Raw genomic sequence first — 11,573 nt, 5'->3', positions numbered from 1 at the left:
TGTGGAAAAAAACTTATCTCAGACTGTGGGCCATTAGATCCCATACAGATTATTTGATGATTAAGGTGAACACTTCCATGTGGTTTTTTTCATGTTTCACCAGGTGTTTTTGACGATGGAAACCTTTTCCGCAGGCAGAACAGTGGTATGGTTTTTCTCCTGTGTGGGTCCTGTGGTGTATGACAAGGTCTGCGTTGCGGGCAAAGCACTTCCCACAGACAGAGCACTTGTGCGGTTTCTCCCCAGAATGAGTTTTTCCGTGTAAAATTAGGTATGACTTGCAAGTGAAGCCCTTCCCGCACGTTGGACATTCGTAAGGTTTTTCCCCGGTGTGGATTCTTTCGTGAACAATCAGGTGTGACTTTGAACCGAAGCACTTCCCGCAGGTCGAACACTTAAAGGGTCGCTCCCCAGTGTGGATGCGCTCGTGGATGATAAGGTGCGAATTACAACTGAAGCGCTTCCCACAGACGGAGCACTTATAGGGGTTGTCTCCCGTGTGGGATCTCTCATGCGCAATGCGGTGGGAGCTCTGAGTAAAGGTTTTCCCACAGAAAGAGCATTTGTACGGCTTCTCCCCCGTGTGCTTCCTTTCGTGCCTCGTGATCTCTGAATTACTGCTGAAACTCTTCCCGCAAACGGCGCAGTCGAACGGCCTCCCTTCTGCATGGTTTCTCTCATGCAGCGTCAAGAGCGAATTGTGAGGGAAGCCCTTCCCACAGTGCGAACATCTGTAGCTATTCTCTCTGGTGTGGACCTTCCTGTGATGAACGAGACCTATGCGCGTGCGGAAGTGTTTCCCGCACTGTGTGCACTCGTATGGTTTCTCCCCGGTGTGGGTTCTCCCGTGCTCGATGAGGCGTGAGCTCTGACTGAAGGCCTTCCCACAGAACGAGCACTTATGCGGCTTCTCTTCTTTATGGAGCCGCTGATGTCTCATAAGGTGGTCCTTGCGACTCAGGCGTTTCCCACAGTCCGCGCACTGAAAGGGTGTATCCTGATTATAGACTCTTCTCTGTTTAGGAGGAGCTGGGCCTTCTTTGAAATCCTCGTCTGCCCTGGGGCATGTCTCTCCTTTGTGATCTAGGAGGGTTTCATCGAAGGTCTTGTCGATCCCACCAAGCATGGACTTGCTCATTCTTTTCCTTGGGTAGCTTTTTGGCTGCTTCTTTGGACTGTCTCTTGAGTGGTTCCTTTGCTGCTTTCTCCGAGCGCACGGATTCGGAGAGGTTTTTCCCTCCTTCTGGAAGACGTTCTCTGTCATCCTTCTTTGGGAAGGCCCAACCGGTTGGACTTGCTCAGGACTTTCCTTTGTTGTGTCCGTCATGGCTGCTTCCCCATAAACCGCTGGAATGGCAAAAAGAAAAAGAAATCAGAAATGAGGGATGGCCTCGGCTGGGAATAGGGTTGCCAACTCTGAGTTGGGATATTCCTGGATATTTGGGGGTGGAGCCTGGGGAGGGTGGAGTTTGAGGAGGGGAGGGGCCTCAGCAGGGATATGAAGCCATAGAGCAGTGGTTCTCAACCTTTTTCCGACTGTGGCCCCCTTCCGACCTTGTTTCCTTCCTGTGGCCCCCCAGTCATACGGGGAGAAAGGTAGCTATTTACATGTTTTGTTTGTAAATAGCCAGGAAAAAAAGAAGCATAAACAGCCACACAAAATGCACACATGCAGTTCTTATTGGGAAACTGAAATTTGCAAAGAATACCCCACAAAAAGGGAATACAACACGCTAATAAACAACCATGTTCACATACAAGGGAGAACAAAGCCTCTCCCACTGTTTTCTTCACTTCTCTGTTTTCTTTTTTCTTTTCTGTTTTCTTTTCTCCGTCACTTCTCTGTTCTCTTCACATCTCACTTCCCTCTGTGGCCCCCTAGTCTCGTGCCGTGGCCCCCCATTTACGCAATTTTCACCTGTGGCCCCCTTGGAATATCCTGGGGTGGCCGGGGGGCCATATGGCCCCAGGTTGAGAACCACTAGCATAGAGTCACATCCTCCAAAGCTGCCATTTCCTTCTCCAGGGAAACTGATCTCTGTAATCAGGAAATCAGTTGTAATTCCAGGTGAACTCCAGGCCCCATAAAGACAACTACATAAAGTTGATTCTGTGTTTATTTTAAAGAACTCCCCTGTTCCTTTGCAAGCTTAACCTCTGGGACTGCTGTATAAAGGAGAGTGAAATGGAAACCCTTTCCTCCCCCGAGGTTTTTTCTTCCTGGGTACAGTCACCGCAAGCTGCTTTTGCTCTTTCTCACCCCCATGTGAAAAACAGCCAGGGTTGAAATTGGTTGATGGATGATTTCTAAATATGTCCGAGTACCAACAAAATGGAAATTAGCATTCATATCAAGGAACTACCTGATGATTGCATTTTGAGAAACTCAGGGCAAAATTGAAACAATACACAAAATTCTATATCATTTCCCCCCACGTTATTTGTTCTAAGTACATGACCGGGCTAGTCAGTGTGTTGGAGTGGTTAGTTTGTCAGTCTAGGATCCGGAGACCCAGGTTCGAATCCCCATTCTGCCATGGAAGCTTGCTGGGGATCCTGGGCAAATAATTCTTTCTTAGCCTGATCTACCTCACAGGATTGTTGTGAGGATAAAATGGAAGGAAAGATAACAATGTTAGCCACCTTGGGTCCCCACGGAGGAGAAAGGCGGGGTGTAAATGAAGTAAGTAAATAAAATCTAGATCAGAAAAGCCAGGTAGGGTCAAAGGATTAAACTTACAACACTTCTGCTGTGTTCTGATACAAAAGTCACTTCTATGCTGCTATAGACTAAAAAGAAAAAATATTGGGAGATTTGATCAGGCCTAGGAAACTTGACCTTGATGCACCAGGTTAGCCTGATCTCGTGTGGCCTCAGAAGCTAAGCAGGGTCACCTTGGTTAGTACTTGGATAGGCGACTACCAAAGAAGTCCAGGTCTGCTATGCAGAGGTAGGCAATGGGAAACCACCTCTGTTAGTCTCTTCTCTTGAAAACTTTATGGGCTTACCATGTTGGTTGCAACTTGGCAGCACTTTACACATACGCGAGACTTAAGTGTCCTGCATACTAAGGAGGAAGGGAGTTCTTACCCAAAGATGCAATGTTTGCATAATTCTCCTGCATGACTTCCCAATGTAGAGCCCTTTGGTCCGGATCCAGCAGGGCCCACTCTTCCTCAGTGAAGCGCACAGCTACCTCCTCAAAGGTTACTTGCACCTGAAAGAAGAAAATATCCCGCTTCAAAAATAAAATGAATAGATTTTTTTAATATGTTGAAAAACTGCCGTGGAGAGGAGGCGAGAAGTGGATTGGTGACGGCATTGCTGCATGGCCAATCAGTGCTGGACGCAGTGCCACAAAAAGAAGAGCAAGTTTCCACTCAACCCCACCTAGGGGAATGATTGCACACCTGGCCAAAATACAGGTTTTGTGCGGCTTCAGCAGCAGGCTCTGGATTCTCCTGATACAGGAGCAGAGTCTGCTTCTGAAGCTGGGTTCTAGTTAGGGTTGCCAACTCAGCGTAGTGAACTTCCTGAAGATTTGGGGGGTTTTGGAGCCTGGGAGGATGGAGTTTGGAGAAGCGAGAGAACTTAGTGGAGCATAATGCCATAGAACGCATCTTCCAAAGCAGCCATTTCCTCCAAAGGAACTGATTTCTCTGAAGATCAGTTATAATTCTGAAAGATCTCCAGGCCCACCTGGACGTTGGCAACATTAGCTCTAGTTAATATTTGAAGACAGGCAGGAGAGACTCCAGAAATGACATCAAGAAACATTCATTTCTTTCCTGGAGATGGTGACAACGCATCACAGATGATGTGAAGTTGCCTTATGTTTATGTTTTTGATTTTATGCTTACGACCATGTGGTTACAACAATAAACTTATCTAAGTTGCCTTAGCCAAAGTCAGGCTTTTGCCTACCTTATTCCTTGTTATCTTTTCCTACTGGCAATGGATCTCAGAAGAAAGCAGAGAAAGGTGTTTCCTGACATCTGCTACCTGAGATACTTCAGCTGGATATTTCTGGAAGGATGGACTTGGAGACCTTCTGTCTGCAAACCCTGAGCTCCACCACTGAACTATGGCCCCTCTCCACCCACAGGCCATGTTCAACGTTCTCACCTGTCGTTCTAGAACCATCATGAAATCCTCTGCAGCAGCCACAGCTTGGGCACAGTTTTCTGGTCCACATTCCCTGACCCAGCTCTGCATTTCCTCTGGGAGGACAGCCAGGAATTGCTCCAAGATCAACAGGTCCAGGATCTCCTCCTTGGTGCGTCCCTCCGGTTTCAGCCATGCGTGGCAGAGGTCACGGAGCTGGGTGTAAGCCCTCTGCGGCCCTTCGGACTCATGGAAGCAGAACCACCGGAAGTGCTGGCGTCGGATCTCCGTTTCAACAGCTGCACCTGGAGGAATGGCGATGTTGACCACTGTCCCTCTGGTATCCAGACTGCCAACATTTCCTACGACACAAGTGGGACTCCCTACCTGGTTCACACCCTTTGCTCCTGATGCTTTCTCACACGTCTCCATTTTGAGATGCTGCTGGTGGTCCAGAGCAGCCCAAAGCTGGACTCCCAAGGACGTCGTTGCCTCCTTCTCTTCAGGCATCTCTCCTGCTTGGACTGGTCTTGCCTCTCCTTCTAGGAGACTCTAAAAATCCATGCCATTCTCTGTATAGCCGGGAAAAATCATTGTGCCTCCAAAAAGGTGCCACAGCTAGCCTTGCAGTATCCCGTACTAGCAATGCCAAGGAAGTGTGCCCACAAGCATTTCCAGAAGATGCTTCTTGTGAGTGGCGGCTCCTTCCTGTGGGGGAAACTGAAAGTAGGGAAGGTATAGAGATTTGAACGTCAATTCAGTTGCTGTCTATTGCTCTGCCAGAGAGTGGGAAATGAAATAATTTCTAACACACATTGATAGAATAATAATATTTAGCATTTGGTACAGCTTTCTTTGCCCTGACCTGTATGCCCAGGCTAGCCTGATCTTGTCAGATCTTGGAAGCTAAGCAGGGTTGGCCCTGGTTTGTATTTGGATGGGAGACTACCAAAGAACCCCAAGGTCGCTATGCAGAGGCAGGCAATGGCATATCACCTCTGGTTGTCTCGCCTTGCAAACCCTGAAGGGTTGCCATAAGTCAGCTATGACTTGACAGCTCTTTCCACCCCCACCACAGCTTTCTTGATAGAAGCTAAAATGACCAAATTGAAATCATAGTACGTTGGCCATATAATGAAAAGACAAGACTCACTGGAAAAGACAATAATGCTAGGAAAAGCAGGAGGCATTAAGATAAGAGAAAAGCCACCTAGAGATGGATTGACTCAATAAAGGCCCTCAGTTTGCAAGATCTGAGCAAGGCTGTTAATGATTGGATATGCTGGAAGTAATTAATTCATAGGGTTGCCATAAGTCAAAAGTGACTTGATGGCACATAACACATGTATAGCTTTCAGTATTCTAAGAGGCAGGTAAGGAGGTGGGGAAGATACTGCTAGCAGCAGCTGAATAAAATCTTTTGAAGTTTGTTCTCCTTTCCACACATGGGTACTAAGGTTGTTGGAGGTGCCAGGAGACATGAGCCCTTGGGTGTGAGACGAAGGGCTCGTCTTGTCTTTCGGGTCAGCCTGAGGATCACAGCCTCAACCTGAGCAAAAGATCAGGTGGCAAAGAGAGGAGACCTTTTTTGGTACTCAGAAGCCTTCTCCTTCTTTTCCTGTTGTTTCTGGGTTTCTTTGCTTTTGTTTCGTATTTTTCTGTCTTCTGCCAGCTTCCTGTGTGCAATAACCACATGCAGATGAATTACTCTATTCAGGAAAGGAGCAAGAACGTATTCAGAAAACCCTTATTGCGTGGCCAGAAAAGGCTGTGGGTGTTTTCTTTCATTTGTTTTAAAAAGCGCAATAAAGGAGGTTCTGACTGTCCTTCCTCACTACCACGTGCCAGTAGTTCTACCCACAGAAACCCATAAGAAGCTGTCTTAGAGTTGTCAATCTCCAGGTGGGGTTCGGAGATCTCCCGCTATTGATCTCCAGACTAGAGAGTCCAGTTCCCCTGGAGAAAATGGATGCTTTGGAGGGTGGGACTCTGCAGCATTGTGCCCTGCTGAGAACCCTCCTCTCCCCAAAGCCCACCCTCCCCAGGCTCCACCCCCAAAATCTCCAGGTATTTCCCCACCCACGGCTGGCAACCCTAAGCTGTTTCATAGAGGGCCGGATCAGACCCTTTGTCCAGCATGGTCCCTGGCAGGGAATTCTCTCTTAACCCTCCCACTTGAAGCCCTTTATTAAAACCAGAGATGCTCAGGATTGAGCATGGGACCTTCTCTGTATAATGCATGGGCTCTTGCTGCTGGCCCTGGGGGCTCCTGTTTCTTGCCCAAATGCTCTCCCCTCCCCACAACTCACCTTCTCCTGCAGCCGTCCTCCCCTTTCCTTTTGGCTGCCGATTGTTAAATGGCGTCTGCAGAGCCCAAAAGAGTTCCCGTGGCTGCCGCCTACTGGAAACGGACTTGCTGTCTGACACTCATTTCTCACAGACGGCCTATATTCCACAGGAAAACCCCACACTTGGACCGAAAGGACATTTCCTATACCCCTCTCCCTTTCTGCTAAAAGGGGCTTCTTGAAAGCATCACCACTCTTAGTGAATTATGAACCTGAGTGCATGAAAAAAAGGACTTCTCATGCTGAGCAGCGCATGAAGAAAAGGGGCAGCACGTGAATCTCTGTAAGGAGAATTCTGTAATGCGCAGCGCGGGAATCTCTGTAAGGAAAATCTTCCGTTTTGTACTAGACTAACTGCAATTTTAAGCAGAGTTCCACCGAGTCCATTGAAGTCAGTGGGTTTAGAAGAGTGCAGCCCAGTTGGCAGTCCCACAGCACAATTTGAATTATTCAGGAGGGCTTTTTGCACAACAAGTAGGGCTGCACCGTAACAGTGTGGTTCAGAAAGAAGCTTGGGGCAAAGGTTGTACTATCCGTTGCTCTAAGTCAGTGGTTCCCAACCTTTTTTTGACCAGGGACCACTAGGACTTTTTTGTTCGGTGCAGGGACCCCAAGGTTCAAAATAAAAATTCTGAGAATTTGAAAATAAACCTTAATCATAACTGTTAGTTAAACATTAAACTTAGAATCATATTTGAATATATATTTTTATAATAGAGAACTTTTAATTGAAAATATTTATTTATTATGGCTTCATAACTTTGTTTCTCGGACCTTAATTTAGTTCTCGCGGACCCCTGGGGGTCCATGGACCCCTGGTTGGGAACCAGTGCTCTAAGTACTTCCTACTATGTAATTTCTGCTTTCAATTAACTGGTCACAATTAATACTTATGATGTGCTTCGCCTCTGGCTGGTTTCCAGATTTCTGCACGTTACATCCTATTGCATCGGCTATTGGAGGTCTCTCTCTGTTGACTGTATGGTCTTCTTCTGTGTAAATCTGCCCTGAGCCCCAGTGTGAAAGGTAGACTATAAATAATGTAAATAAATAAAATTACCTACAGTGATGCCGTTTGCAGCAAACGAAAAAGACACACTCTGTTTCCCCACTACAAGTGTTAACGACACAGAACTTCGTTCTTGGATCTTCACAGAAATGTAACAGGCTAATGCTTGCATTTCATGGACTTTGGACCCCACTGTTTTGTGTATATGTGCATTTCTCCTTACATCTAATAGCCAAGAGGTGTCTTCCGTACAGAATAATAATTTAAAAAACCCACAAAAGGCCAACCACAGCTACTGTTTAGCAATCTGGAAACCCAGGGCACTGCCAAGCTTTGTAAGAATAAGATCTGCCTGGAATAAACATGGAGAGCTGGATTTCAAAATCATGTATCTGCCAGTTGAGATAGACACCTCATGCATCTGGCAACTTGAATATTAGGACAGGCCATGTGGTATAATGGTAGAATATCCAGGTAAGGTTCAGGCTGCCTGTTCGAATCCCTGCTTGTCATGCTCACTAGGTGACATTGGGCCAATAACACACACTCTCGGTCTACCTCTCAGGGCAGTTGTGAGGGTAAAATAGGAGAAACACAATTTCATGGTTCCTGGAGAACAGCCAGGTTAAATATGTGATAGTCCTGCTAGTTTTGAAAGTGCCACAAAGTTGTGTTGCCTCAGAGCCAGACTTCCGTCCCAATCATTTCAGTGGCCCTGGGTCTAGTCATTCAGATTTGTCTCAAAAAAGACTGGCAAGGTCACTCACCATCTCATAATACATTGTTTTATCTGTAACTGGGTTTCCTTACTCACTATGACCCCTAATAGCACTATGGGACTATTTGGAAATTTAGCCTGTTTTTATCAGATGTAACCTTGTACCGATTATCAGCTAATGTTCATTATTCAGCCTCCTCCATTGCTTTGCTCATCTGTCCGAACCTTTGCTTTTTCCCATCATCCCTTTTATGTGACTGGAGTAATTCTGCAAAGGAGTGCACTGCAAAGCACCCAAGCCATATGCTTGTGGGGCTCCCCCCCACACAAAAAAAGCTTAAGAGACACACTGCATTGACCCATATCCCCAATGATACTGCAACGAAAAAAGGAATCCAATTTGATCATGGTTCCAGTCCTCAATAAATGCAAATTGCACGTTGCAGGCTGACGCATTTACTCCACCATGACAGTACTTCTTGCGCTTTCTGGAGGTGCAACATTTATCCTATTCACAAGGTGCGAAAAACCCCTCGCTCTGATCTGCAACCCTGCACCCTTCTTCGCTTACCCGCAGCCACTCGCCTTTGGAGGTTTCTCGCACTGAAAAATGCAGCCGAGCCCAGCAGGGAAAAAATTCAAAAAGCAGCAAAGGGCGGTCTTACAAAAGGAAGAGGCGGATTAACCATTCATGTTCAAAATATTGTCGAAGGCTTTCATGGTCAGAGTTCATTGGTTCTTGTAGGTTATCCGGGCTGTGTGACCGTGGTCTTGGTATTTTCTTTCCTGACGTTTCGCCAGCAGCTGTGGCAGGCATCTTCAGAGGAGTAACATTGTCCTATGATTAGCACATTACCTTTGATACTTTTTGCAGGACAATGATTCAGCTCAAACCCAACCGCTTTCTGACTATATATTACTCTTCCTACACACTTGACACTGAGAGACACTGTCCTTCAGTGTTACTCCTCTGAAGATGCCTGCCACAGCTGCTGGCGAAACGTCAGGAAAGAAAATACCAAGACCACGGTCACACAGCCCGGATAACCTACAAGAACCATTCATGTTCATTTTGCAAAACTTAACAGCGCCACAATTGCACTTTGGAGAGTCGCCCGAGCAATCGGTACTGCGCTTGGGTTGCCTGTTAAGAGAGCGCGGAATTACGGTTGCCAACTCGTGCTTGGGAAATCCCTGGAGATTTGGGGGTGGAGCCTAGGGAGAGCAAAGTTTGGGGAGGGACCTCAGTGGGCATAATGCCCTGGAGCAGGTGTCCCCAAACCTTTTGAGCCTGTGGGCACATCTGGAAGTCGGACAGGGCATGGTGGGCGCAGCAAAAAATGGGTCCCGCAAAATGGCTGCCACAGAAGGCATAGGCAGCTGCAAAATTAGTGCCACAGCTTAACTTCAGTAACACTGCGCAGATCTTTGTGTTGTGGTGGCAGCTGCTGCCAAAGCACTGTTTTTTTTAAAAAAAATCTGCATAGCTAATCAAATCTCCAATAGTCAATCAGATGCCTTGCTGGGCAAAAGCTTTGCGGGCACCGGAAAGGGTGTCGACAGATGCCATGGCACCGATGGGCACCACACTGGGGACCCCTGCCATAGAGTCCACCCTCCAAAGCAGCCATGCTAAGATGGCATCTGTCACTTATGCTTTTTGGAGACAATCATACTGGAAATGTTTTAAAGGGGGGGAATCTAGCTGTCTGGTAAATCCAGGAAACCTTCAATCAATTCAGCATTGCCATCTGCAGGCCTGAAGCCAGACAGGGGACATAAATACATGGGGGTGGGGGGGGAGATTGCCAAGGCCCCCTCACCCTAAACCCTGGGATTCACTGGGAGGGGCCTGATATCATGGGGTGGAACCTGGTGATGTCACATTAAACGTGAGTACTACTAGGACTCAATCCACACACTACTAGGGACAGCCAGCTGCAGAGAGACTTTCTGCAATGCAATGTAAAATACAGTTGAGCTGTTATTGCCTCTTGTCTCTAGTTTACACATTTGGTGGTCCCCATGAGCAGTCATGCATAGAAGTCTTAGAAGGGGCCACAGTTCTGTAATACAGCACGCCACAGCCCTTCTGAGAAAAGCAATTGGTTTATAATCCCACAATAAACCCTTTGTGGATTTAAATTAGTGTGATCTGGATGTCCCAGGTTAACCTGATCTCATCAGAACTCAGAAAGCTAAGCAGAGTCAGCCCTGGATAGTACTTGGATGGGAGGCCGCCAAGGAAGTCCAGGGTCACTACGCAGAGGCAGGCAATGGCAAACCACCTCTAAATGTCTCTTGCCTTGAAAACTGTATGGGGTTGCCATCAGTTGGATGTGACTGGCAACTAATCAGCAGCTTACTTACTAAAATGAGTGAATTTTTCAAAGGTTTTGTAGTCCGCCTTGAAGAGTGCCAGCATGGTGTAGTGGTTAAGGTGTGGGACTAGGATCTGGGAAACTCAGGCTTGAATCCCCACTCTGCCATGGAAACTTGCTGGGTGACCTTGGGCCAGTCACATACTCTCAGCCTCGTTGGCAAGTATTTGGATTCACCATAAGTCACTTGTGGGAGGGAAGGCAGTATGGTATATAGCCTGATCTCATTAGATCTCGGAAGCTAAGCAGGGTCAGCCCTGGTTAGTATTTGGTTAGGAGACCACCAAGGAATACCAGGGTCACTATGCAGAGGAAGGCAATGGCAAACCACTTCTGTTAGTCTCTTGCCTTGAAAACCCCATAAGGGGTCACCATGAGTTGGATGCGATTTAATGGCAGTTTACACACACACACACACACACACACACACACACACACACACACGTCAGCTGTGACTTGACGGCAAAAAAAAAGGAAAGGGGCTTGAATGTGGTTATTCATTGGTGAGTGAACGGCGTTCTGCGCATCTCATATGCTCGTATTCTTTCACACAGGCAAGTTACAGCAAAGTGGCTTGCAATAAAAGGGTAATACCTTGTACTAAACAAGGAATTCTTTTTTCTGCTCTCCCCTCCCCCTGGGCCCACCTATTTCTGAGACAAATATCTCACTGCGCAGGAGGCTGTGATGGGCAGCCTCTAGTTCAGGGGTGGGGAACGTCAGGAACCTTTTTTCTGCCTTGCAGAAGAGTCCTTAGCTATGGAGCTGCTAGGGCCGCCCAAGAAACTGTGTTAACCCTTTCCCACCTGGGCCATGGAGAAACGTATTCCCTCTGTACTACAAGAGGGCTGGGGGTGGAAGTGGTGACAGTGGAGGGGTTAAAGGGGGCAGGGCCAGAATGCGCAATGGGGGGAGTTCTTAGCCTGTGTGTCCTCATTTCATCCCTGCAGGCGGAGGTAGCAGGAGCCGGCTGTAGAATCCGACCCCGACCATGCGGAGCAGGAGCAACTCC

General features: G+C 47.4%; 1 protein-coding gene across 1 annotated transcript; it reads right to left on the bottom strand.

Annotated features, from left to right (window-relative positions):
• Positions 1-24: 24 nt before the first annotated feature.
• Positions 25-1,327, bottom strand: LOC130485819 (zinc finger protein OZF-like). Its single transcript, XM_056859000.1, has one exon. It carries the CDS (start codon positions 1,325-1,327, stop codon positions 50-52), a length of 1,278 nt encoding a protein of 425 aa, XP_056714978.1. The 3' UTR covers positions 25-49.
• Between the last annotated feature and the right edge of the window lie 10,246 nt (positions 1,328-11,573).

This window comes from Euleptes europaea, chromosome 1 (genome assembly GCF_029931775.1).
Source record: "Euleptes europaea isolate rEulEur1 chromosome 1, rEulEur1.hap1, whole genome shotgun sequence".
In the NCBI taxonomy this organism is placed as follows: Eukaryota; Metazoa; Chordata; class Lepidosauria; order Squamata; family Sphaerodactylidae; genus Euleptes; species Euleptes europaea.
Note: the sequence above shows the minus strand (reverse complement) of the source record. Positions and strands in the feature narration are given on the sequence as shown.

Bases quoted from the DNA above. Each gene is read 5' to 3' on its own strand.
- LOC130485819 (XM_056859000.1), bottom strand. From the start codon at position 1,327: ATGACGGACACAACAAAGGAAAGTCCTGAGCAAGTCCAACCGGTTGGG.